The sequence below is a fragment of the Corvus kubaryi genome, unplaced genomic scaffold (assembly GCF_017639235.1).
Source record: "Corvus kubaryi isolate FWS band 111438036 unplaced genomic scaffold, C.kubaryi_AGA036_p1.0 37354, whole genome shotgun sequence".
NCBI lineage: Eukaryota > Metazoa > Chordata > Aves > Passeriformes > Corvidae > Corvus > Corvus kubaryi.
In genome coordinates, this window is record NW_024581116.1 from 10637322 (window position 1) to 10660660 (window position 23339).

The 23339-nt window shown below is 38.5% G+C and overlaps 1 protein-coding gene across 3 annotated transcripts in view; it reads left to right on the forward strand.

The window, feature by feature from the left end:
* NBAS (NBAS subunit of NRZ tethering complex) overlaps positions 1-22438 on the forward strand; it is a 167339-nt gene extending 144901 nt beyond the window's left edge. For all 3 annotated transcript variants that reach the window (XM_042032953.1, XM_042032954.1, XM_042032955.1), the window contains 4 exons: positions 466-605; positions 6026-6170; positions 12058-12186; positions 21668-22438. In XM_042032953.1, coding sequence (XP_041888887.1) covers positions 466-605; positions 6026-6170; positions 12058-12186; positions 21668-21943 — 690 coding nt within the window. In that variant the 3' untranslated portion in view covers positions 21944-22438. The remainder of the gene's footprint in view (positions 1-465; positions 606-6025; positions 6171-12057; positions 12187-21667) is intronic.
* The last annotated feature ends 901 nt before the right edge of the window (positions 22439-23339 follow it).

Below are 23339 nucleotides of genomic sequence, written 5' to 3' on the forward strand. Positions count from 1 at the left end.
CTCACAGCAGATAAACAGTAATGAGTATTTTGGACCAAACCACTACAGTGAGTGAGAGTAATATATATTAGGAAAGCACTGGACATAGTCATTCTTTGAAAAGGTGTGTGTGTGTGTATGTCTATACGTTGAAAAAAAGAAATTTAAGGAATTTTCGGTTGTTTGAAGAAGACAGGGATAAGATCTTCTGAACTAATCAAAGAATGTACTTGTGTGGGGTTACATTGTTCTAGGAATGTCCACCTAAGTCATTCCACTTTGTGTTCTCCCATTTTATTTGCATGTGGTTGAAAATGAGAGGTAAGAAAACAGGTTTCTGGAAAATTATGGTCGCTGTGTTTCTTGCATTGTTTTGGAACAGTGGTTTTCTTCACAGATAGTTTCAATTGCTTTTGTATCATTGATTTCTGAGGGGGAAAAAAAAAAATTGGGTTAGTTAGTTAGTTTGTTTTTTGTCTCCTTCAGGTAGAGATAACAGATATTGAAAATGAAGACAAAAGGTACAAACTCTTCCTGGGACTTTTGGAGTCCAGTCAGAGTCTGCCTGAGTTTCAGCACTTGGTCTTACTGCTTCAGGCTTGGCCACCGATGGACAGGAGCAATGGGTGAGCATTTCTTCAAACGACCATGTAACAAAAGAGTTCAGAGTCTTCTTGCTTGATATCATGGTGTTTTCAGTCAAATAATTCAAACATGGCTGGTAGGAGTATGCCCTTTGGAAAGGGTCATGCTGGGAGGAATAAATGTTTTATTTAAAGCAGAACTGAATCAATCAGTGTCTTGTAAAAATTATATATACATTATATGTAGTCTGTGCCATGGAGGAAGGGAGAAAAATGTTTTATTGTCTGAACTGTTGCACAGGAGAGGGTTCTGTCTACTTAAATTTCAAGGTACATATTTTGCTCTTGCTTTTAACAGTATAAACAAAATCCGTTAAAAAAGAATGGAGAGTTCTGACTGTTCTGTTTATTCAAAGTTACACTTTGCAGAAAGGCGTTTGAAAAGTGATGTTCAAATGGATGTGGCAGACTGTCTGCCAGAGGTCTGGGAGGGTAATAATACCACACAATGGCACTTCTCTTGTCTAGATCCACTACCCATTATTTCTGTTTCTGAATAAAGCATCCAAAACAGTTTAAGACTAAAATAATTATAAGACTTCAGAATTGCACCCATCAAAATGGATATTAACTGGAAAAGTAATTTGGAACATCCAGACTACACTATATTTTATCATTTCTTTGGGTTTTGTCTGTGACTTTCTGAATACATTTGAAAGTAAAAAATTTAACTGTTGTATTCTGTAACTGCTAATCACTTCTAAGATATAAGGATTCAAATAAAGAGGCAAGGGTCACATATCTTTCAGAGAGCAGTAGTATTACTAAACTTTTGGCTAGCCATGTCTGAGTCATTAACTGGTGTTTATTTTGGATTACTTAGGAGTATTGATTACAACCTGTTTTAACTTGGAGACTACATTCCCCAAAGTGTTTACGTGCATTGATTTTTAAAAAAAGTTAAGGCTTATCTTTTTCTGAAAGGTAACTTGTTCATGAGTAGAGAACTGGTGGGCTACAAGGTAATCTGTAAAGGTTTTTCACATTCAAGCCTACAGTTTGTTTGGAACTTCTGGATGAGCATTAATCTAAATTCTTTAGTGACAGGTTTACAAGCCAAAAATTGTCTTCAATACATTAAGAATTACAAGGACTGCTTCATGATTTGTCACAAATTCATGTTTCAACTTCCATTTGAAGTTTTGGATTTGATTGTAATTGAAAATTGATGCCTCACAATGTGTGGGAACTGTCAAATTTTTTTAATCTACACACTACCTTTAACAAAAAACAAAATTTACAGAACAAAAGTTCAAGTGAAATACTGCTGCAGTTAGCAAAATCATTTTTCCTTGGGTTCAACAGAAAGACTAGAGTTTGTGAAAGGAGAACCCTTCTTGAATATAGGCAGTTCTTACCTACTACTCTGTAACAGAGGACACAACAACTTACGTAATTGCATCTCCCTCTTGGTGTTATGTTCCTTCAGGCTGCCTTCCTAAAGTGAAGGATAGTAAAAGAAAAAAGGTATAGTCACAACTAACTCTGGATCAAATTTCAGAGGTGGGATACCTCTTAGACTTCAGCAATCTTGGAAGTGAAAATATCTGCAAATACTTAGATCACCTGTATCGTAACTCATTCAGAGTCTAAAGTAGTTATGGCTCCTAGGCTGTTACATAGTCACAATTCTTCCCTCTTCTCCCCCTGTTGCATAATTCCATGTTAACAGCATTCAACTCTTTTTAGCAGCCTAGGGGTTTATATATGTGTGTGTATATGTGTTCCTGAAAAGCCTGTCTTTAGGATGATTGGAAGTAAAGAACAGGAACTGTTTTGTTAGTGGTGTTCTCAAAAATCTTGTTTTAAAGCAAGTTGTATTAACAAATTTTTGAGCAAAGAGGAAAACATCAAGAAGTCAAAACTCTATGTATTAACATGTTTGTTGTACTAGTTTGAAAACAAACCAGTGGGAGTCACCAAGTCAGAATAACAATTTAATAGGGAAATTAAAAAAAAAAGAGGCAGAAAAGACTGGTTCAAACTGACAGAGCCAGGATACAGCCTGACACCCTGTTAGTCAGGCTGGTGATAGCAGTCCAATAAAATGGTGGCTGCAGTCCTTTGAAGTGATGGATGTGGTTCTGTTGAAGCATTTATCCTGTAGAAGGGTCTGCTCTTCCTCAGAAGGTGGAGTAGTGGCTATGTAGCTCCTGTCCTCTGGGAATCCATTATATCCAGGATGGAATGCTTGGTTCCTCCCTCTGGGTGGAGCATCTCACAATGGGGTAATGAGTCATGAGGCCAGGTGTTGATTAGGCTCATTAACAGAAGATAGTCTGGGGGCAGGAGGCAAGGAAACACTGCCCCTCCTGGTTTCAACAGCTCATGAGGATGGTAATAGAATATACTGCAACCCAGGACACTTGTTTACTCTTTTTTTCCTTCTCTCCTTCAGAAGAGGTCATTATTGCTTATTGTTTGTAGCCAGTGTAATGATCCTTACAGGAACTGGGGCGTTTAAGTCTGAGTCGTGTGAATACTTAGAATTTAGGTTTTCAATCAAGCAGTAAATATCTAATACTTACAATTGAATATAAAGCTGGAAAACACAGTTTACATTCTATGAAGGCTTAAAAGGAAGGAGAAGTAAAAGAACGAAGGAAGAGGGGGTTTTTGGTAGGCTTTTAATTTTTGTAACCTCTATGTTAGTAAATCCATACTTCTTAATGCTTTTTTGAGTTCTTGTTTTCTAAAACACTCCACTTACAATAATAGTTATTATCACAACTGTTATTCTCTTCATGTTGTAATATGCTGTGTTTACTGTGAGATAGCAGAGAGGTAGCTTGGTTGTTTCAGTCAGCACTCAAAGCTGTACACTTTTTAAAATTTTATTTTCATACCCTTTTGTTATGCATACATGCTTTTCCACCCAGGTGTCTCATAGTCAGATGTCATTTTAAACATTTCATAAAGGTGTTTCTTAAAAAAATTATTGACAGTATCTGAAGCTCTGCAGTCCTTTGGAACTTGCTACCTACATTCAAAAGGCATTTTTTATATTTATTATAAATATTGATAAGGTGTTTTGAAACTGAAATAACCCCAGTGTTAGAGACTCAGTACCTTAGTTCACTTTTTAAATCTTAATCCTAGATTTTCCTCTTTTGGCTTTGGGGAAAAAATTAAGGTGGTTTTGAAATAAATTCTTTTTTCATGATGAGAATATTTTTTTTTTTATAACCACAGTTGAACTGAAGTAAAATTCAGGAGAGAAGAAGACTGAATTCTGCCTGTAGGTGTCAGATTTTGGTAACTTAATTTTGGTTTTAATTAGAGATAGCAGGTAGTTGATAATAGTTCACAGGAATATTTGAAATAGTTATAAAGAATTTTGATGAGAAAAGCTTTATATATGTATACAATATAATCTGATACTTAAATAAATTTGCATATGGAAAGCCTTGATGGCCTTGCATCTTTCTGGTTATTTTTGTTTTGTAGTGTGATTTTTGTTTCCTTTTTCTAATGGGAAATTCTTACAGATTTTTTTAATGTACTCCAAGGGCAGCAGCTATAGAAACGGAAATTCATTTTGAGTCTGTGCCTCTAAGCAAGAAGTGGATCACATAGAAGGAGCTATCCCTTTAACCAGTGGCAAATACGGAGTTGCAGGTTTTTTTTCTTCTCCTGCCCTTACTGGGGATTCACAGATTCAGTGCCTCGTGTTCTGTTTGTTGAATAATCTGGTATCTTGGGGTTCGATGTGTCACATTGAAAGGAGCTGAGAGGAGGAGCTCTCCTGTTCCCAGCCAGACTTATGACAGCTCTGTGCTCAGTGACTGTGACTGATGGAAAGGCTCAATTAAATTGTCAGAAGGAAGAAAGACAATGACTTCTATTTAATTTGCAGTCAAAGTTGCCCACTCCTAGCTTCTCTGTCTGGTTTTCATGTTGGGCTGTAATGACAGCTGCGTGTGGAGCTGCTTTTACTTGTTTACAGTGTGTACTTTTGAAAGTGGACGATGAGCAGGAGAGAGCTTTTCTGTGTGAAATAGTAGATATTTGTGGTTGTTCTCTCCAAGTTTGTCAGACACTTGGTATATGTCAATCCAACAGACTCTCTTAGCAGACTCCATTTACAATTATATTAATGCGCTGCTTTAACAACTGCTGCAAAATAATAACTATGAAAAGCAGCACTTTGACAGCACTTTACTGCTTCTTGTCACATGTACTGAGTAAGTATCTGAATTCACACTAAATTGTAACACCAAACTGCCACTTTTGGTCTTGCTGTGAGTTTAGTTTTTTTGTTTTGGTTTTTTTTTCAAGCGGAAGTGGAAAGTTTCCCATGTCTTTGGGATGCTGATCACTGACCAGAGAGATTGATGGGGTAATTGATGGGGTAATTTTTAAAATGCCTTTTGTGACTTCTTAAGTTTATGCACAGATGAACATAGAGTTTATGTTATTGTGGCTTAATATAATCATGATAAAAGCTGTGATTGTTCATCATTTTAGCCTGTTGTAGGTGGAAATTGAAATACATCAACTTAGTTTATGTTAGAAAAATGGCAGTGTAGATGTGTTCCGGTGTTGCACTTTGTGCTGTCAGTTAAAAGTGGATTGCTACCCATTTCTGTCAGTACATCCAGTCCTGTATACCTATATATCCAGCCATTATACCTATTCCTGAAAAAAGTATCCAAAACATCTCCATGATCTACCAAATAATGGCTATAGGTGAAAAAATGTTACAGCAACAAAACTTCACAGTAAACACTGCCTTTGCCATCTTGCATGATGAAATGTGCTTCGATCTACTGTCTGCCATCTGTTTATGTCTGACTCTGTACTGGTGACATAGCGTGAAGTTCTGTGTGGAATTAAAAGAACATTTTAAATATGTAAAATAAATGTAACTGTATCCATATCTACTAGCATGTAATTTCACTTTCCTACCCTTTTTGGATGGGCTATGGAGAAAAGTTTATTTCTGTTTGTATTCATTGGACCTGAAAATAAAAATGTGAATCTGGCTATATTTTTTCTTCTCAGAAGCAAGAGACAGATACTTGAGAAACAGAAGCTGTTAGAATGTGATCAAAGCAAACAAAATTAGGAATGCTAGATTCCTGTCACCCCTCCCTCGATACCACTCTACTTGGGAAATCAGCTGGTGTTAGGCCAGGAGAAGATCCTGTGCTATTCCAGTTTGATCAGTCTTTATCTGAAATATAGTTCCTCAGGGTTTGTAATAAGCATGTCATAATTCCAAGTAATTTAAACTTCTTTGTTGCATTGAAAGAGTGATGGCATTACGGACAGTAACTTGTCTCAAAACTTTCATCTTTCTTTCATGAGGTTGTACTTTTAAGTCACACATGAGAAGCAGCCTACAGAAAATGGTGTGTGTATATTTATATTCTATATACATCTCTTTTTTTACTGGGCAGATCGTGCACAGATGATAATCCCTGGGTGAAACTGGGGACTGTTATGCTGCAGAGGTGCCCACCTGAGGAAAAGGAGAACACAGGAAATGAGATTTTGAAAATCTGCCGTTCTTTGTATGAGACAAAGCACATGCTCCCTGTCAAGGTAAGTTTTAACTTTGGGTATCCTGTTTATGAGTCCTGTTTCAAGGTCCCAGCTACAAGTAAGATGTTGCCATACTGGATCAAGTCCAGTGGAGAGCTAACAGAGAGGCTGAGAACTAAGTTCAATCTGTCTTGAGAAGAGGTGACTGTGGGAGATCATATCTTCAAGTAGTCAAATGAGGAGTGGAGGAATTAGTCTCTTTTCAGAGATGCTCAGTTACAGCACAAGAGGCAATAGAGACATGTTACACCATCAAAATCTCCTATTGCACCCAAGGAAAACATTTTTCACCTTTAAAATAGTGAAATAATAGAACAGGTGGATGCCTAGAAGAGACAAGGAGAGTCTGTCTTTGGAGTTATTTAGGACTTGACTGGATCATGTCACAGGCAGTTTGATATTGTTGGACTTGCTTTGAGTTGGATTAGCTGATCTTTATAGGTCTATTCCAGTATATTATTCTTTAATGTATTTGTAGAAAGGCTTTAATAATCTATTGTCATTTAAGTCAGTGTTGAAAAAACTGTTACTTAAATTATCAGTAATTCTCTTACTAATAAATGCATAAAAATTTAGTGAGGAATCCCTGAAAAACATGGTGATTGAAAAGAACCGTAATATACAAGTAATTAATAAGTAGTAACTGTGATTTTCTAACTTGTTTTCCCTAACTATGTATGCCTACTTCAATACAAGTACCTCTTTATGTATAAAATTATTGAAGTGTTTTGTATGTAAACACTGTATATTAATGAAGACAGACTGGAAAAGTTCTTAATAAACTTCACACAATTTCAGAGTAGACATGCATATTTTTAGTAGGCTGATTAATCTCTTATAATTATCTTTACACAGTCACTGTCTGTTATAGAAAACAGCTGATGTTAGGAAGAGAAGCAGAATAAAAACAACACATTCTGTTTAAGATACAGACAGGTGGGTGTGTGGGCTTTTGTTTGTTGGGTTGGTTTTTTTTTTCTAGTCCAACACACTGATCTGAGTCAAGTTCAGAACTCTATGTAAAACACTATTCCAGAAGGTGGCAGTAAGCTGAAATGATAAGTACATTTATTAATTTATTCATCCCACCAAAACTCTTCAGTGGAAGGCAGGTCTCTGTATCCCTGGGACTGGTATAATTATATGTAGCTTTTCTTTATAAGGTGTTGAAATAATGCATTATAGCTTGTAAACTAACAATCTTAATGTGCATAGGAGTAGCTGAACTTTGTCAGTAGAATGTTCTGCCTCACCTCAGTGATCCAGGGAGGTAAACCCCACTGAGTGTCACTGTCATACAGCACTCAGTTCACCAGGTTCTCCTCAAGAAGGGTCGTGGTTTGCATTTCTCTTAGTTGAGTAAACTTTTTCTTGATCTCCATGACATGTCACTCTTCACACACAGTTTTGGTATTGGTAGACAGCTTTGGTTGGAGGTGCCTTCCTCTGGTATTTTTTTAATGGTACAGGATGTCAGAAGAGCCCACCATGTAAGTATGAATATACAGGTACAGATATCTTCAAGCTTTAAACAGTCTTACTGATGTAAAATACATTTTTTATGGCTAGAACGCTGTGCAGTAACAAAGAGTTGCACTAAAATGTGTAGCTGTACAGTTACCTACAAACACAGGCTGTACTCCTGTAAGTCACGACTTGGGAAGACAGGGGAATAGCATCTACAAATGTAAGTAATTTATTTGTATATATGGCTACAGTACTTAAGTGCTTAAATGTCAGATTTGCAATCGTGTGGCTGAATAAGATGAAAATCTGATCACTGACGATTAACCTGTGTAGATGATTTCACATTTCAGTAAATACACTGATTAAGAAGACAAATCTGGAATGATGGAATTCTAAAAACTGAAACCAGTTAATTATCATTAATAACATTTGCCATTCAAGTTCTCTCCCATTACAACCTTGCCAAGTTCAAAGGCTGTAATGGAAAACACATGTAACTTCAAGTCATGTGGTCTAGAAGTTAGAAAAACCGTCTTTGGATATAATCATGAAGGGTTTCACTCTTTTTTTCATTCCATATCCTACTAGTCTATCTAGTTTTTTAAGCCAAGTTCTTTTTTTTTTAAATGTCTTTTGGATAATTACATAGCTTTAATCTTTGTATCTATGTGTGTGTTTGCTTTGGGGGGGTTTTTTTTGTGGGGGTTCTTTGTTTATTTGTTTTGGGCTTTAATTTGCATTATTCAATGGATAGATATTTCCATTCCTTTTAGTGGAAAAAACCATTGTTTTATTTGCCTGGAAGACACATGTTTGGATTGCCCAACATCTGCACTGCCTGATTAATCTCTCTAGAAAGGGATAAATCCTTCTCCCCCTGGTAATGGTAAAAATGTGACTCCTCTGAATATCTCATGTTGTTCTATCAGCCTGTGGGTCATGTGTCAGTTAACATGGGAGAATGCATGTAGTCCCTTATCTGTAATCACCCTGCGGTCCTAGTGGCAATGAGATACTTATCTCCCAGAATAACACAGCAGCCAGTTGGTCTCCTTTTTTCTAATTTTTGTAGCTAGTTTTTCCTGGGATTTATATATGATTTTACACTGTGTGATTTTGTTCATGCATGGTTGTGTCTGCTTATCATCTTCAGATAATGTTGAATTTAAATGCTGCTTTTCAGTCTGCTTTTAGCCTCTCTAGATGTAATGCTGTTTGTATTCATTATCCAGCCCTTCAAGCCATTCATGAAAATACTGAATAATACTGGACCCAAAACAGACTCCTATGACATATGGCTTATTTGCCTCACTGGTGTCATGGTGAACCATTGATAACTAGATAGAAGACAAAAGTTACCTTACAAAAGTTTAAACTAAATCCTGGTAGTTCAGGTTTTGAATTGGGCCTTCTGTTGACCCTCTCACAGGTAACATCAAACCCCTTCTAAGCAGAGCCTCTCATGGCAGGCAGCTGACACTTGAATGCTTTCAAGTGCTCACTGTGGAATAGAAACCCACTTACGTTGTTCTGAGAAGTGCTGTGGGTGATGACTTCCCTCTTGGGCTCGGGTTTTCAATTCCTGTCCAGAGCAGCCCTTCAATCATTAGTGGCAGTGATACAAGTTGATACTTGTACTATTTGGACAGTCTTTAGTGGCTGGCAAGCTGTCAAGTCCCTTCCTGTGGAAAAAGAAATGCAATTGTTGGAATGTGTATTTCTACTTCAAAAGAGATTATGACTTCTTTTGTACTTGGGCATGGTAGTTAAGACTGAGTATGTCTGCTAGACATGCTACCATCAGGCAGAAAGTTATTCAATTTGTTGAGCTGGTTTTGAGAGGAGAATGTTACCAAGCATGGTAAAATTGCTGCTTTGCTCAGATTATGTATTTTGTGACTCTCAGAATTCGTTTTTCTGAATATAAGGTGCATCTATTGCTGTGAATACACATTTTCAAGAAAAGAAGAGGTGTAGAGCAAATCCATAACTTTTCATTCAGTAAGTTTGCTGGAAGGTATGCAGCTCAAAAGAAACACAGTGGAATATGAGATTAACAGAAGTTTAATAAGCATATGAACGATCAGACAAAGCTTAATGTATTTATTTAGTCTTCTTATTCCTTGATCCATGTCATATCATTCACAACAAGCATGCCCATGCCACTAAATTGGGAGGAGCTGTTGACTGCGAAGAGACCTGGACAAATCACAGGAATAGGCAATCACCAACCGTGTGGAGTTTAACAAGGGAAGGTGCCGGATTCTGCACCTGGGATGGGGCAACTCTGGATGGACAGACAGACTGGGCAATGAGAGGCTGGACAGCAGTGCCACAGAAAGGGACCTGGGGGTCCTGATCAAAGGAAAGTTTAATCTGAGTCAGCAGTGCCCTGGCAGCCAGGAGGGACATCCCTGTCCTGGGTGCATCAGGCACAGCATCGCCAGCCGGGCAAGGCAGGGGATTGTTCCCCTCTGCTCTGCACTGGGGCGGCCTCACCTTGAGTGCTGGGGGCAGTTTTGGGTGCCAGAATACATGAAAGACATTGAGCTATTAGAGAGAGTCCAGAGGAGGGCTGTGGGGATGGTGCAGAGCCTTGAGGGGAAGCCATATGAGGAGTGGCTGAGGGTACTGGATCTGTTCAGCCTGGAGGAGACTGAGGGGAGACCTCATTGCAGTTACAACTTCCTCGTGAGGAGAAGAGAAAGGACAGACATTGATCTCTTCTCTGTGGTGACCAGGGACAGGACCTAAGGGAATAGCCTGAAGTTGTGTCAGGGGAGGTTTAGGTTGGAGATCAGGAAAAGGTTTTTCACCCAGACGGTGGTTGGGCACTGGAACAGCTCCCCTGGGAAGTGGTGACAGCACCAAGTCTGACAGAGCTCAAGAAGCATTTGAACAATGCTCTCAGGCACAGGGTGTGACTCTTGGGGTGTCCTGTGCAGAGCCAGGAGTTGGCCTCAATGATCCTTGTGGGTCCCTTCTAACTCAGCATAATCTCTGATTCTAAGCATTGACCATCAGTAGCAGTACTGAATACAAGTTTAAAGGAACAAGTCTGAGTAAGAGAAGAAGCCTTGCCATAGTGACTCAGAGCTTAGTGTGGTGGAATATATTATTCTAGGCTGTGTTTCTTTAAGATGTAAACTGAGAAAAGACTGAACAAGTACAGCCAGAGAGCTCCCTGTCCCAAGCAAAGTCAGGTGTCTATGCAATAAATTGCAATTGGAATATTTAACATCTCATCTTCAAATAATTTTTAGGCTTTTAGGCTCACAGCTACTGAAACTGTGCTACTAAATGTGTGGATCATCTTGGTCATTAAATTGTTACAGTTATCATTAAACTTCAAAAGACATAAAAAATACATGATTTGCATTCTCTCAGCTTAGTATTTAGTTGATGAACTCCTTTGACAATTGCTCTGAAATTGTTGGGAGTCAAACAGAGAGCATCTCTTAAGAGATGGATAGCATTTTCAATGTAACTGCCATACAACATCCAGAGTCCCTAGTGTAAAGGGCCTTGGAAAACGGGACATCTCTGATGGGCCTCATTGGGAAGTGGTTGGGACAAGCAACCTAAATTCTCAGAAATGACAGAAAGGGAAAGGGAAGTTGCAATTTGGTTTATAATATAATTCGTCTGTTTAAATACTTTTTGATGTATAAATGAACAAATCACTGCAGTATTGAGGAAAATAAAACAACTCAAAAATTACATGTAGGACGTGTTGTTTGGTTGTTTAATTAAGGGACAGGGTAAAGTTTTGGAAGTGCACAGTAGATTTGTTGAGGGATTTTTTGTTTTTATTTTAGAAGATATTTTCTGGTCAGTTTTGTCTTGAAGTTGTGTGATGCTAAATTTATGCTGTATTATAAAATACAGGAAACTAGATGAATGACAGAAAGTTAATTTGCTAAGCTTTAATTGTCTATAAAATACTGTATAAAATTTGGAAACTTTTTGCAACAGAAGCATTATTGAACTCTGGTATGTACTGTTATTTCCTCTTTATTTTGTTCTACTTTTCTGATTGCATAATTGAGTTATGGAATTGTCACAGGTGTCTGTCAAAAGTTTCTTCCTGTGCTTTGCAGTATTTCAGTAAGCACAAATATATCAGTCCCAGAGAGCTGTGATTGCTCTGTTATTTTTTTCAGTAAAACTCCTGGTTGTAATGGTGATTCAGTACCTGCCTTGTCTTAATCTAACAAATGCTGCACTTTAACCAGTATTCCACATTTTTAAAAATCTGTTCTTTCAGGTTTCCAAAGAGGTGTTTCCAACAGGGAATTCATTTGTTGTGGAAGTGTGATTTCCATTTTGCATTTGACATAAAATTGTCATAAATTTTATTGTGAACGATGATGTTAGTATCTCTAGAGATCACACTGAGAGAGTTTACTTTTTATTTCAGTGTATAAAAGAATTATGTTTGCTGCTGCTTAACCAGTCCCTCCTGCTGCCATCCCTGAAACTGCTGGTAGAAAGCAAAGACCAAGACCTTCATGCTGTGGCACTGGAGCAGATAACAGCTGTTGCTAAGGTATGAACAGTTGAATGAACCACCTTTCAGAGGCTGAGGTAATAAGTTAGCTCTTTTATGTTCATGTAGGAAGCAGAGACTACTGAGACACTTAGCATTATTACGGTTTTCCACAGCTACTGTGTCCACAGTGAGCAGTAGCACAGGGCTGGTAAGAGCTTTTATACATGAGGTGATTAAACCTCATAGCACTTCCTTTAAATTACTTAGTATGCTCTTTTAAGTCAATGTGGTGGAAGAGAAACTGTTCAGTTATATGAAATTGATTGTTACCTCTGTGTTCATATTCCCTCACTTTGGGGTTAAGTGGTAGCAGTATGTCAGATGACTTAGCTTGTTTCTGACAACTGTGGCATCTGTATACACTTGGAGAGCTGTTGTGTCACTGGTTTTGTTGTGATGGTATGTTTGGGGACTTTCATGCCATTCTAAACAGACTTGATTCCATACTGTAGAGAGTTTCTGGAGAAAAAACCTAAATGCTGTCTTTTTCTTTGGACAAGAACCGAAAGATGTTACTGTATATTTGTCAATTGCTATATAACATTACATTACTGTCTTTTCCCTGTGTATTTGCTTTTCGGCAAGTAAGAAGGAACACCTAGAAGGATGGAAGTCTCTAGGCAAAAGCATTATATCTTTGTTCTGAAAGCCAAGCTGGGTTTAAAATTTTTTGAAGCTCTTAATTGAACTTTTGCATGTGCAGCCTAACTTTCTTGGGCTTTATGTTAGCTGTGGTCTGCGATCTAACATTCCACTGCACAAAAGAAGGAACCAATTGTCTCTGACCTTTTCATGAAAGAGAATGGCTTTCTCCTCTGACTGAATTGACTGCACTGATAATTTCCAGAATTACAATATTTAGGTAGGAAAGCCTCATCTCTAATATTTCTGAATTGTGCACCTATCTTAGGGAGCTTTTGGTTGTGTATTACGATACAAAATAAAAATTGATGTTATATTTTCCATGTGGTACTTCACAATGAAACTGCCCACATAGAAACAAATGAAACCATATGTCTTTCTAAAACAAGTATCCTCCAAACACAAAAGCTTTGAAAATGTGATTTGTAGGAATTCAGATTAAAATGATAACTTCTTTTAGGGATACCCTCTGTTCTAGTTATATTGATTGCCCCAAAGTTTTCAGATTCCTTGGTTGTTACAAACTGTGCAAATCATATCCCCTACTTTCACACTATTCTCTTTTAACCAGGAAAGATACTCTCCATCCTCTTCTTCCCAGGATTCTCCCTTAAGTCTCTCTTCATCACTTACTCCTACTCACGTGCTATGTCTTTCCTTTTTATGCATATTGTATTTCAGAAGCTTTCTCTTTTTACATCCTTTGGATAGTTTAAGAAATGATCTATTTCCTTTCCAGGACTGGTGAAGACTAGCCGGAGGAGTAGTGGATCTGGAAGCATAAGGCTCCATTTCACATATTGCTAATTTTCCTTCGAAAGGGCTTTATTACTAAAATGGAAGAAGCACTACCTTTTTTAACATGTTCTCTATGAAAATCTGAAACAGTAGAATGGAAGGTAGCAGGACATATTACATGTAACACACATCTGCTTCTAGCAAAATTCTAATGGCATTGTTAGCATCCAGTTTGAATTTGGAGTGTTTGCTAATAGAGTTTGGTATCTAAGCTAAGAACACATAGGTGTTCCTATTCCCTTTCTTTTACACCAATAAACCACAAATTGTCTGATTTTTTTTTACAAAAAGTAATTGCATAAATATTAACCACCAAAACAATAGTACATTGATAGTTTTCTTTTACCACCTGCAATTTTAGATTTTATTTCTACAAAGCAAGGCTTTTTTGTAACTTTTAAGCAAGATTATTTCATTGAAAAGCAAGCACAAATCTGATACATGCGTGCACTTTCTCATCTCTATGTTCTTGTTAGGCTTTCAAAATTGACTTTTTTGTTAACAGATGAAAGCTGCTGTATAAGTGACTAATTCTGAAGCTTGTCAGCAGGAATTACTGTCCGAATACATTTTATTTAACTATTTTAAAAGCATAATGCTGTGCAGTAGCATTTTCTGAATGGTTACTAATTGTACTGCTCTCTTAACTGGCCATTTCTTTCTAGTGTGCTCCAGCTTTCAGTTTCCTACACTGATTACATTATATTGGAGTTTTAGGGCCAGGAACCTTATTAGCTTCTTGCTAGTATAAAGCACTTCGTACACCTGTGCATGCCCAAAATAATATTCTTTTTGGCTTTCTTATACAGGAGGCAGCTTGATAAGCTATTTCTAATTCTTCCTTCTATATTCAGTATTAATTTGAGCACATAGTTCTGTAAGAGTGCTGAATAACCTAGAATTTTCAGAGCAGTTAGCTTTGGTCTAATGTTTCACTTTAAGTCAATGAAGATTTAACTATTGACTTTATTACATCAGGCATAGAGCTCAGCCAGTACTTTGAATGGGACAGTGTTAGAAAAGCAGCAAGTACAGAAAAGTGCTGTGCTAACTGTAAAAGCTGTTCTTATATTGTATAAAAAGTACCTCTTCCTCCTTGTTTTATATGCATCTCTTACAAGTACATTATTTGCTGCTGTACTAAAAGTGCATATATTACTTAGCTATGGCAATGTTGTCTATTCAGTATAATTTTCTATGCCTGCTTTTTAAAAAACAGTATTCTGACTGTTAATGCTTTTTGTAAAATCCTTAATGAATTTTTTATAGGAAGGCTGTTTCTGCTTACATGAAACACGAAACAGACAAATAACATCTGACAGAGGGGAATCACAGCTATTGATTCCCTGATCCAGTGCTAACACAGCTCACAAACATGGCTGCGAGAAAAATACAGCACTTGCTTGCTGATAGGATGTATTAGTTAGCCATTTGTTGTATGTTGCTGACAGCTTTATGGATGTTTACAGTTAAGGATGATGCTGAAGTGCTGATACTGGGAATTGTACAGCTTTTGCCTGTAATAAACCAACCAAGTTTTTGCGTAAGCTTTTTTTGAAATTGCAGACCCCTCTTTTATTGTGTATTTTTTAATGAATTGCTACTTGCCTTTTCTGAGTAACAGAAATAACTATTTTTCCTCTGTGTTGCATAGTGTGTAATTTAAAAAAATCAGTTTACTTAAATAACCTTATTACTGCCAATAAGCCCTTAAAAGTCAGATTGTTTTTGAGAGGGGTTTCAGTGTTGTCTGTGCACTTGGTTATCTTTCAGAGATGAAAACTGATTTTTATCCATCTGACAGAGCAAATAAATATTCTATTGCCTGTTGGTACCTATCATGTTAAAACAGCTAACAAGTGGGGGTTAATATAAGCAGTGCAAATACTTGTTCAATCAATACTTTTAATAGAAACTGGCACCAGAAAAATGTTGTAGTCTGAAATAATACCTTAGTTCCATTTGCATGTTATAATTTCGGTGATGAAGTACTGAATCTACCTTTGTAACATGTTTTACTGAAAAATTTAATATGAAAAATCACAAATATTGTGGGGAATAATGGAATTTCTAGTGTTCTCCAGTGTATGCCATTTCTGACTACTCACTTAATGGGGCTTAATCTTTAAAAGAAATAGTTAAATTTTGTGTAAGCTAATGGTGATTATGATAAAATAGCTTTCTCTAGTTTCTTTTTCCAGGATTTTTTATGTCACTGGTTTCTTTTCCCCTTATTTATTTTTTCTATAGATATATACTCCAGGAAGGAGTAAAATGAAAAGCATTTTTATCTCCAGTAGTATTAGAGAAGGGACTACTCCATGAAACAGCAGTTTCAGTTCTTTACTGCTGTTCAGTCATCAGCAGCTCTTACCTTTCGTAACTTGTGGATTTTATAATGCAGAAGTTACAGGTGAAATATTGCCTCTTGGTAATATCAGAACCTCTGTACAACTGCACAAACAATGCTGATGGGGAATTGGATCATCTGGTTCCAAACCCTGCATGGGCAGGGACACCTTCCACTAGACCAGGCTGCTTGAAGCCCAACCTGGCCTTGAACACTTCCAGGACTGGGGTGTCTACAACTTTTCTGGGCAACCTGTTCCACCCTCACAGTGAAGAATTTCTTCTTAACACTAAATCTAAACCAACCCTCTTACTGGCTGGTTTGGTTGATTTAGATTGGATATTTCCTCTTGTCCTATCACTCCATGCTCTTGTAAAAACATCCCTGTCCAGCTCTCTTGTACTGAAAGGCTGTTATATGGTCTCCCTAGAGCCTTTTCTTCTCCAGGCTGAAAACCCCAATTCTGTCAGCCTGTCTTCATAGGAGGTGTGCTCCAGCCCTCCTAAGATTGTCTTCATGACCTTCTCTGTACCAATTCCAACAAGTCCATGGCTTTCTTGTGCTGGAGGACCCACACCTGGATGCAGTACTCCCAAGTGCTCTTATGACAGCAAAGGTACCACTTGAATGCCTACACTTCAATGCTTGAAAGTAGGTATTAGCCAATACTGAAATAGGAAAGCCAAGGGAGAAAAGTCAGTTCTCCCTTAATGAAATTATCCCCATTAGATCTTTTACTTGCAGTCATGGACATTGTGTGTGAGCATCATGCTAAATCTACACTGTCAAGTTCTGCTGAAGGAGAGTTGGATATGAAAAGTGAAAGCTGCTCCCATTTAAACCCTCCAGATTTGACTCTAATGAAAAATTTAGCACCCTTAGCATGGAGTTCTAGATAGGCATAATGATTTTTCTCTGACATATACACTCTGATTTTGTCATTATTGTGGGTCATAGTTTATTCACACAGTATGGAAAGTGGCTGGGTGTTAATTTATGCAGAAGATACCTGCACCTCTGAGACCTGCTTAGACTGCAGTCAGTTGCATTCCTATCACTGGAACAGTGATTCTGGGATTAGCAATAGTCTTAGTTTTATGGCCTACTTAGGGTCTTGGGATAGCAAGGGCTCTGCATCTGCAGGCAGATCAGAAGTGATTCATTAGTAAGATCCTGACTGAGCTGTCTGCCCAGAAAAAAACAGCTTTTTAAAACTGGGATAATAAGGTGGTTGGTTTTTTACTTGCTGGGTTTTACTGTCTTACAGACTCAAAAGAGTGATTTTGAAAATGAAAATGTAGTGTGTTTAGCAGTCTGGATCTGCTGTTGGCTAATATTTGGTATGTATGGCAAGCAAAAATAACTCTGGAGGTTGATTTCCATTAATATTTTTTTGAATGTAAGATTTTGACGATCAAAATTCCATCTGGAACAGCAACCTGGCTCGAACAGATGGAAGAATTACAAGTCTAGTGAGGAGTACAAATAGGGCAGATGCACAGGCTCTTTCTTTGAAATACTGCTTTCCAAACTTTTGGTTATTTTTAGCTGTATATATCTGCTAATTAATTGCCAGTGGTTTTCTTTCTTGGTTTTGTGCAATTTCTCCTTAAACTTGGATGAGCTTTTACATCTTACAGTATAATTTGACAGAGAATTCAACAGTGAAAAAAACCTTTTTTTTTATTTTCTCGTAATCTGATCCCACTATATTAATTTGATGCTTCATTTTTTTTTTTTTCTTAATGAGGTAATGTTTTTAATTAATCCCTCCATAATTTTAGTGATGTTGCTTTCTGCCCTATGCCATCCAGGCCATCTCTTTTTTTAGATTGGAGAGTCATCGTTTTGCTGAGCAATTTCCTGCATAAAAAACATACTAGACTATGGTGTATTTTTAAAAAAATACATGCTTTGTGTGTTTGCCTTTTATATTGTTTTAGTATTTTTTTTTACTTTAATGCTTGTTGTTCTGATTTAAAATGAATTGTAAATAAATGTAGTCTTAAGCTACATTTATGTTGATTTAATTAAAAAAAATCTTACAGTTCTATTTAAGCAGAGCTGTTCAGTATAAGCTGAACAGTGTAAGGTGTCTTAATTAAGGTTTGTAAACATGTATCAATTCATTGACAATCTCTGTAGGTTGTTATTTTTATTTAAACTAATGACTAGAAATGTGTCTACATGTGCAGTTCATACCCAAAAAGTTGACATGATCTGGAGTTGTAAGACTGATAAATAGTCAATTGAACTTTCCTTGCTGCCTGTTTTTAAATGCAATTCTCATTAAACCTTGGTGTCTTTGTGTTCTTCCCACACCTGCCAGACTCTGCTTAGACTGACCAAAGGATGGTGGAACAGACAGTGGCCTTAAGTGCATGAAATGCATTCACAGGGTCCAGTTGCCATCATGTGTCTCCATCCAGTTGCCTGGAGACAACTAAATTACAAAGGTTTCCTCTTCCTGACCAGGTCTTCAGACAGTTTGCAAGGCAGAAAATGGGAAATGTTAATCAGTTTAAATCTGCCAATCTATTTGGGTCTAAGGATAAGCTATGGGGCACAACTCAAGAGCCTTTTTGTGAGCTGTTTTGTAATGTGTGAAACCACACTGATCATTTCTTTGTGAGTGCAGACAAGTTTCTCTGCTTGTGTGTTGCATGGGCATCTTCATCCCCATAGCGTAGTTCAGATGCTTAATGGTTTATGCTAGGAAAGGTCTTCTTTCAGATTTGTTTCTCTCCATGTTGTAGGTTTTTGGTATAGGAAATCACACTAATCTATAGCACTTTTCCTTAACTGAATAGTAACCTAAAAAATTTTAAATTAAACCTTGCATCTGCTGTCAATCTCACTGCTGTAATTACTGTTTGCATTTTATGTTCATAAAGTCAAACAGTGAAGTCCTGTGTAAAGTTCCATCCTACATACAGGTTAAGAATAGAGAACACAGAGCTTCAAGGTGGGAGAGAATATCCCTTCAGCCTCTCATTTCAGAAGAGATGGCAGCTGTTTGGATAATGGCTTAGTATGCTGTGTGGTGTGCTGCAAGATGCCAACGCTAGAAATTTTGGAATCAGAATTGTTTAGGTTAGAAAATACCTGTGAAGTCTCACTGAGTCCAGCTGTTACCCAGCACTGCAAAGTCCACTCTAAACCATGTCTCAGCCACTTCCCTGGGCAACCTGTTCCAATGCTTGACAACTGCTTCTATAAAGAAATTTTGCCTAGTATCTAAACCTCCTCTGGCACAACCTGAGGATGCTTCCTCCTGTCCTGTCACGTGTTAATTACGAGAACAGGCTGACTCCCATCTTGTTGTAACCTCCTTTCAGGCAGTTGTAGAGAGTGATAATGTTTCCCCTGAGCCTCCTTTTCTCCAGTATGATCACCCCCAGATCCCTCAGCAGCTCCTCATATGGCTCACTCTCTAGGCCCTTCACCAGCTCCATTGCCCTTCTCTGGATATGCCCCAGCCCCTCAGTGTCTTTCTTGCAAGTGCGGGGCCCAGAACTGGATACAGGATATGAGGTGCAGCTTCACCACTGCCCAGTACAGGGGGGACAATCACTGCCCTGGTCCTGCTGGTCACACTATTTCTGATAAAAGCCAGGATGCCACTGGCCTTCATGGCCACCTGGGCACACTCTGGCTCACGTTCAGCTGCTTGTTGACCCATTTTATTTAATGATCAGCCTGTCTTCATCAGGAAAACATTTCTGTAGTTAACTTTTGGCAGTTATTAAATAATTAAAGACTCAGGTTGGATAGCCTAAAAGCTGGAAATCCCTACAGTTCTTAGAACTGTTTTGTAAACTGGACCTTGTGCTGTGCTAATGAGATCAAAAATGGCTTAATTTCAACTGTAAAGTGTCACTGCCAAATCACCCTGTATACAGTAGTCACATCTTGTGGTCCTGTGTAGCAGTTGAATTGGTCTTCAAGGGTGCTAAATCACTGTCTCATGGGGTGTTTATTACTTGCTGGTACCTAATACATAATTTTTATGGAAAATGAAGCAGAGAGTAACCAGACAATTTTTTTTTTGCTTTTAAACGTTGAGGTTGTTTTTTAAATGTATCATAATTTTATTAGTTTATTTGTAACTTGATATGGTGCAGTAATTGAAAACTGATTACTGTCTACCCCTCCTTTGGTCCTTTTTTACCATAGAATCACAGAATGGTTTGGGTTCCAATCCCCCTGCCATGGACAGGGACACCTTCCACTAGACCAGGTTGCTCAAAGCCCCATCCAACCTGACCTAGAAACACTCCCAGGAATAGGGTACCTACAACTTTTCTGGATGATTTGTGCCAGTGCCTTGCTACCCTTACAGTAAATAAATTATTGCTAATACCTAATCTAAACCTGCCCTGTTACAGTTCCGTTTTTTTCCCTTGTCCTGTCACACCATGCCCTTGTAAAAAGTCCCTCTCTATCTCTCTTGTAGCCCGTTTTAGGTACTGGAAGGTGCTATAAGGTCTCTCTGGGGCCTTAACATCTCCAGACTGTCTCCCTCTGTCTTCATAAGAGAGGTGCTCCTGCCCTCTGATCATCCTGGCAGCCTCCTCTGAACTCTCTTCAACAGGTCCATGTCTTTATGTTGGGTGTCCCAGAGCTGAATGCAGCACTGCAGGTTGAGGGAGCAGAGGGGCAGAATCCCCTCCTTTGCCCTGCTGCCCACGTTGCTTTGGACACAGCCCAAGATACAATTGGCTTTCTGGGCTGCAAGGGCACATGCACAGGTCATGCTGACTTTCTTGTCTACCACCATCCCCAAGTCCTTCTCCTCAGGGCTGCACTCAATCCATTCTCTGCTCAGCCTGTACTTGTGCCAACCCAGATGCAGGGCCTTGCACTGGGACTTGTTGAGCTTCATGAAGATGGCACAGGGCCACCTCTCAAGCTTGTCAATGTCCCTCTGGGGGGGATCCCTTCCTTTTTTTGTTTGTATGTAGTTGTTCAATTGTGCTTGCTTAAGTGATAAGTTAACACCGCACTGTATTTCAAAGAACCCAGGAAGGACATATCAAAATTAACTGAAATACTATAGTGTTATTTGTAAAGCTACAGACAAGATTCTCAAGAGAGTATTCTGCTCTCATATATCAAGTAACCATATTTTTTCAGGCATCCAGGGTGTCTCTCAGAGGTAGCAGCTCTGTGCTTCACATCTTTTAATATATTATATATTCTTTCAAAAATCTCATCCTTGCTGTGAGTGCTGATTGAGTCTGTGAATGTTGCCTGTTATATTAACATGTGAAATGTAATGTACTATATTAATATAAAGTGACCAAAATTTAATATACTCTGCTCTGACCTTCCTTAAGAGTGTCATTCTTGATATGGAGCTAAATGGTGTGATCTGTGCTGCACTGGGACTTAAAACCTGTGAGAAGTCTATAAAGCTGGTGGTGTAATCCCAAACTGTTAAGCATTCTTATTCCTTAACTTTGTGCAGGTCAAATATTTATATTAATGTGGTAGACTGTTAAAAGACATACCTTTACATATTCTGACATATGCAAAGCGTGTATCCCTGTAGTTAATCCATGGGGAGTACTCCTCTAACTTTGAAGGTCACACTGTACAGTCAGAACCATCATCATAACATGTTCTGGCTGATGGCTGGATGTGGTAATTAATTTTTAATTACTTTGAATTTCTCTTTCTTTGTAGGTTGATGATTCCACTTGTGATGCTGAAATACTCTCCTTGCTCCTCAATGCTAAGTTGGTGGTGAAGTGCATGTCCACTGCCTTTTGCCCACGCCTTATTGACCACCTCCTGGCTAACCAGGGACAGGGAGGCTGGGATGTGGAGGAAATCGCAAAACAGCTGAAAGAAGCAGGGTTCAATGCAGAAGCTGGGTCCCTCCTGATGGCTCATCGAGGGACCCATCCTGCACTCAGGACTTTTACTGCTGCCCTCCAGGCTGTTCAGCATTGGATCTGAACATGTTGGGTTTATCATCTGTCTGCCTTTTTGCTGGAGACCTTACACAAAAGGGAGAAATTGTTGTTCCAGTGAAGTAACAAAGTAAGTTATTACCTACATTTTGTAGAAAACACATAGCACACAGTAACTTCCCATTATGCTTCTAATTGTTTAAAAAAAACTATTGGTGCAGACTGTATCATTCTGTTGTATAATTAGCAAAGCATTGAATCTGATCATCCTTTCAGATCAACGTTAAATGGTTACACTCGGTTACATATAAATGAAACATTAGTAAGGCAGCAGGTTATATACAATTTGTCTTAATTTCTGTAAGTAATTTACTCTTGTCATAATGTAAAACTAATGTAAAAATATAATTACAAAGATATATATGGAGCAAAAAAAAGTCACAAGAGTGATTTTTGAGACTTTCAAAACCTTAAAATTCAGTATTGTGCAATGTTGTTATCACAGCTTTTGTTTGCAATAAATAAAATATTTTGCATTTAATGTACTGTCTCTTCTTTCAGCCTTTTAGATAAATATTTTCTTTCTTCAGCCGCTTTTGCTGAAATTCCTGTCTCTCCTTAGTGATGTTTATTCATGAGGACAAGCTGAAGTTTAAGAGATATTTTTCTCCTCTGTTTGGGAAACCCCATCTCAAATCCGGAACATTTTTGGTACCTTTTGTGAATGTATTTTCAAAGTATTTGCTTATATTTTCCCTAAGTTCTGAAAAATTGGATAAATGTGTATATCTGCAAAATCACACAATATGCTGAGTTGGAAGGGACCCACAAGGATCATTGAGGCCAACTCCTGGCCCTGCACAGGACCATTGCCAGGAGTCACACCCTGTGCCTGAGAGCATTGTTCAAATGCTTCTTGAGCTCTGTCACACTTGGTGCTGTCACCACTTCCCAGGGGAGCTGTTCCAGTGCCCAACCACCCTCTGGGTGAAAAACCTTTTCCTGATCTCCAACCTAAACCTCCCCTGACACAACTTTAGACCATTCCCTTAGGTCCTGTCCCTGGTCACCACAGAGAAGAGATCAATGTCTCCCCCTCCTCTTCCCTTCACAAGGAAGCTGTAACTGCAATGAGGCCTCCCCTCAGTCCCCTTCAGGCTGAACAGACCAAGTGACCACTCCTCACACGGCTTTCCTTCAGGGGCCTTCACCATCCTTATGGCCCTCCTTTGGATACTCTGTAATAGCTTAATATCTTTCTTACATTGTGGCACCCAAAACTGCCCCCAGCACTCGAGGTGAGGCCGCCCCAGTGCAGAGCAGAGCGGGACAATCCCCTGCCTTGCCTGGCTGGCGATGCTGTGCCTGATGCACCCAGGACAGGGATGTCCCTCCTGGCTGCCAGGGCACTGCTGACTCAGATTAAACTTTCCTTTGATCAG